At 47.0% G+C, this 4,947-nt stretch overlaps 2 protein-coding genes across 2 annotated transcripts; both read right to left on the minus strand.

Annotated features, from left to right (window-relative positions):
• Window positions 1–1,049: 1,049 nt before the first annotated feature.
• On the minus strand, window positions 1,050–2,606 carry LOC131292802 (uncharacterized; the record flags this gene model as incomplete). Its single annotated transcript, XM_058320885.1, has 1 exon — window positions 1,050–2,606. A coding segment is annotated over exon 1 (1,557 nt), but the record flags the coding sequence as incomplete, so codon positions are not given.
• A 16-nt stretch (window positions 2,607–2,622) lies between these two features.
• LOC131292804 (uncharacterized) lies at window positions 2,623–3,795 on the minus strand. Its single transcript, XM_058320886.1, has one exon. The coding sequence runs from the start codon at window positions 3,793–3,795 to the stop codon at window positions 2,623–2,625; it is 1,173 nt and encodes a 390-aa protein (XP_058176869.1).
• Window positions 3,796–4,947: the final 1,152 nt, after the last annotated feature.

Here is a 4,947-nt window from a genome sequence, read left to right on the forward strand (position 1 = left end):
CTGAAATCTGCCGTCGTTGATACGGCAACCACACGTGGCGTCACTGCTCTTTCCTCCGATACACAATCTCCCTCCTCTGTAGATAGGTTGTGCACAGGCCAGCTTTCTTCGTTGCAGGACAACCAGTGCGGGCCATGGAACCACCGATCGCATTCCAATAGCTTATCTGCATGAAGACCACGCGAGATGTCATCTGCAGGATTATCTGTGCCCGGTACATGCTTCCAGCACGTAATGCTGGACTCCTTCTGTATGAGAGCCACCCTATTTGCCACATATGGTTTCCAACGTCGAGGTGAGGAATTCAACCAATGTATCACGGTCATGGAATCGGTCCAGCATACCGTGGATTGTATAGTAATGTTTAAGGATTGGCTGACCTTCCGGTATAAGTGTGTTGCCAGTCGAGCCGCACATAGTTCCAATCTAGTGATAGAATGCGGGTTATCTAATGGAACGATTTTGGATTTGGCTGCCACGAGTTGAACAGAAATCCCGTCTCGATTTACAGTTCGAAGGTAGCAGCATGCCCCAAATGCAGCTTGGGATGCATCTGCAAAGATGTGTAGTTGTATGCTCGTGGGTTCCCGGCTTGATATGTAACGCGGGATGCGTACTTCCCGAAGAAGATGTAATGTAGAGTAAAACTTGTGCCATTCCTTTTGGACCTGTGATGGCAGCTCAACGTCCCAGTCCCAAGCTTTTCCGTCTTGCTTTAGCAAAAAAAGCTGTTGCATGAATAGCTTGGCTACTGTTATGGCTGGTCCCAACAATCCGAGTGGATCAAATATCTTTGCAATGTAAGACATTGTTATCCTTCGTGTCCATATTGGTGCTGTAGATGGAAGATCGATCCGGAACCGAAGCAAGTCGAGGGCTGGCTCCCATACAAGCCCGAGAGTGGATACACATTGCGCGTCTCGTAATTCGTATGTTGGTAAGATCGCTACGTCTTCTGGTGGAATGCGAGAGAGCACTTCAGGTATGTTCGATGCCCACTTTTTTAGCGATAAACCAGCTGACTGCAGCATTTCTGTAACTTGGCTCACTACTTCGATTGCATCTGTTTGATCGTCAGCACCGGTTAGTAGGTCATCCACGTAGAAATCGTACAGGACAGGGCTAACTGCGCGTGGATATTGCTCCCCATGATCGTTTGCAATCTGCTTCAGAGTTCGTGTAGCTAAGAATGGTGCCGATGCCGTGCCGTAGGTAACCGTTTGTAGTTCGTAGGTGCTTATGGGTTCTGCGGAATTTTCTCTGTACCGAATGCGAAGAAAATTCTTGTCTTGGGCGTGATGAAGGAATTGACGATACATTTTCTCCACGTCTGCAGTAATTGCTATCGCATGAGCCCGAAAACGCATGACAATCGAAAGCAGATCTTGCTGTACTACCGGACCGATGAGCAAAGTGTCGTTTAGTGAAAACCCGGAAGTTGTCTTGCAGGATGCATCAAAGACAACCCTAACCTTAGTGGTCATACTGGTCTCCTTTACTACTGCATGATGCGGCAGATAGTAATGCGGAACTGAATCATCAACGGGTTCGCTAAGTTTCTTCATGTGCCCCAAACGCTCGTAGTCCTTCATAAACTTGATGTATGCCTCTTTCATTTGCGGGTTGGAATTCAGCCGACGTTCCATTCCCGCCCACCGGCGATCGGCGATCTCCTTGGAAGCTCCTAAAATTGTATTGGCATTCGAGTTAAACGGTAAACTAACCACATACCTTCCCGCAGCGTCCCGAGTCGTCGTAGAAACGTAATGTTTCTCGCAGGGGTCCTCCTCGGCCGAAAACGTTGCTTCGTTGGGAAGGGTTTCGCATTCCCAGAACCGGTTCAGGATCACTTCCAGTGGGGTGTTTGACGTAGCCACATGGCAAATTCGTGGAACCTCCTTAGCAGCTTGGGCAGTGTTACCCGCGACGACCCAACCGAAGGGAGTCTCGACCAGCCACGGACGTCCCTTGCCAAGCGACCGTTTCCTTCCGGAATGAATTTCCCAGAACGCATCTCCCCCGATGACTATGTCAATTCTGCCTGGGATGTAGAACGATGGATCCGCCAAAACTGCATCTACCGGCATCCTCCAGGAAGACACGTCAGTGGGAGTCGTTGGGATGTCCGCCGATGGGTTATTCAGGATCAGGAATTCCATTTGAGTCGCGAATGGTTGTATCTTCGACTGGACGGTTGCCACAATCGACCCGTTCACCAACTGCGACGCCATACCGATGCCAGAGATGGAAACGTTGACCTTAGACCGAGAGGCCATTAATTTCCGAGCGAACGCTTCCGAGATGAAGTTAGACATCGATCCGGAATCGAGAAGCGCTCTCGCCTCGTGCCTTGTTCCGTAGTCATCGACGAGATGTAGCACCGCCGTCTCAAGGAACACCGTTTCGTCTTCCGAGTTCACTCCCATCGATATCGTCGAAGAAATGTGTAGCAGAGAATGATGACGCTCCCCACACGTGCGACAGGACCGATCCGACTTGCAGTCCTTCGCTAGATGCGTATTGCTTAGGCAATTCCAGCAGCAGCGCTTCTTTGCCACGATATCGCGTCGTTGCTGCACATCCTTGCCGTTGAATATTGGACACATGCGTAGCGAGTGATTTTCAACGCACTCCAACAAACACCCTTCCTTGCTTCGCTAGATGCGTATTGCTTAGGCAATTCCAGCAGCAGCGCTTCTTTGCCACGATATCGCGTCGTTGCTGCACATCCTTGCCGTTGAATATTGGACACATGCGTAGCGAGTGATTTTCAACGCACTCCAACAAACACCGTGGTTGCCCCGAAGATTTGTGAATGGCTGCGGTGTTTGTAATAGCTCTCCGTGAGGTATTTTGCCGTGCGTTGCCGGCCACCTTAATCGTCGAATCCTCTACAATGGTAAGGCTTTTAGTGGATTTGAGGATCTGGATCCGATCTTCGACAAATTTCATCAGTTCCTGATATTTGTCCCGCTCGAAGTGGACGGAATGCTTCTCCCACGCAAGAATGGTCTCGCTGTCGAACTTCATCAGCAGCATGTTGGACAAAGGAGTATCCCATGCCTCCACAGGTTCTTTCAGCTTGGCCAAACCATTCAAATGCCGTGTGAATTCATCCACTAAATTAGTTAGATCTTCGACGCTCTCTGATTTTACCACCGGAAGAAAATGAAGTTTCCGCCAATACTCACGAATAAGGCTACGTGTATTGTCGTATCTTTTCAACAGCGCCTTCCAAGTGACCGCGTAGTTTTCGTTTGTTAACGGTGTGTGCTCGAAGGGTAAAGCAGCGTCGCCCTTTAAAGATGACAGTAGATACTGCAGTTTAGCAATCGATGACAATTCTGCCGAATCATCGATCATCGATACAAAACGGTCGCGAAACGAGAGCCATTTTGTAGAGTCACCGTCGAACGTAGGCAATTCGATTTTTGGAAGCCGAAGATTGGTTGCAGTTGGCCGTCCAAATGCCATTGTTGAGTTTGCCAGCATCGAAGAATCTGGTGTCTCCTTCGGAAGATTCGTCCGCAAGAATGCCTTCAAACGTTGGCAACGCTCCTCCATGTCAATCCTATCGCTGATACACGATTCCAACGCTTCACTGCTATCATCGAGTTCTTCTAATTTCGCCATCGCTGCGAAGAAATCCTCCTTTTGCTGCTGAAGCCTCTCCAATGCACCTGGAAGCTGACCCACTTCATCCTTGGAGAACGTGGTCACAAATCTTTCAAGCGATTTGATATTCTCCAACGCAACCTTCTTTTTATGCTGAGCCGCTTTGAGTTTTTTCTCCATTTCTCTTAAAAGTTTTTTGTTTTCACTGTGGCCTTTTTTCGCTGTCCCCCAAGGGTTAACCGGTGACGCGCTGGAAGATCAAATGCGCGCGAACTCTCTCAAACTTTGATGGCGCGCAAAACGTGATGGCGGTTAGATGATGCAGCACTATCGAGATGCGGTGAGATGCGTAGGCGACTTTCACTAACTTCGTATTGTGTGCACTCTTTCTCACTGCACTGTTGTTTGCGTTGCACCCGTTGTGCAAATCCCTTGCGTTGCACTCGTTGTGCAAATCCTTTGCGTTGCACTCGTTGTGCAAATCAGTGTTCACAATTGACGAGGAACTCGTCGAATGTTCTCCTAACACTTGCTTCGCGGTCTTGACGTCGTGAACGTCGAAGAAAACAATTGTCCGTAAGACACTGCGTACGTCGTAGACGTAAACCGAGATAATTGTTCGTAAAACAATTACTGAGTAAAACTTTCACTCAACACGAAAAATCCGGTTCGAAGGACCAAATGTGTGAATTTTCGGATGGTCTTCGTGCTGTGCAATTACAACCTTACACTTTGAGATCCAGTTTGCTACTGTTTATTAATCTGTCAAATATAGTTCATTCGCGTTACCTTATAATTCATTTGACTTAGTTCCTATTTCCCTTTTCATTAATCCTTTTCGTTAATCCTTTTTTCTATGCCAATGATATCCGCCAGAATGTAGGCAACATGCTTGACTTTAATTTCCCACAGTAACTTTAAGCACCTTATAAACACCATTTTGCATCGTCTCATTCTCTTTAAAGTCACTTTAAGCACCTTCTAAACCTCATTTTGCATCGTCTCATTCTTTTTAAAGTCACTTTAAGCACCTTCTAAACACCATTTTGCATCGTCTCATTCTCTTTAAAGTCACTTTAAGCACCTTCTAAACACCATTTTGCATCGTCTCATTCTCTTTAAAGTCACATTAAGCACCTTCTAAACCTCATTTTGCATCGTCTCATTCTCTTTAAAGTCACTTTAAGCACCTTATAAACACCATTTTGCATCGTCTCATTCTCTTTAAAGTCACTTTAAGCACCTTCTAAACACCATTTTGCATCGTCTCATTCTCTTTAAAGTCACTTTAAGCACCTTCTAAACACCATTTTGCATCGTCTCATTCTCTTT

Source organism: Anopheles ziemanni, unplaced genomic scaffold, assembly GCF_943734765.1.
Source record: "Anopheles ziemanni unplaced genomic scaffold, idAnoZiCoDA_A2_x.2 U_57, whole genome shotgun sequence".
Taxonomy (NCBI): domain Eukaryota; kingdom Metazoa; phylum Arthropoda; class Insecta; order Diptera; family Culicidae; genus Anopheles; species Anopheles ziemanni.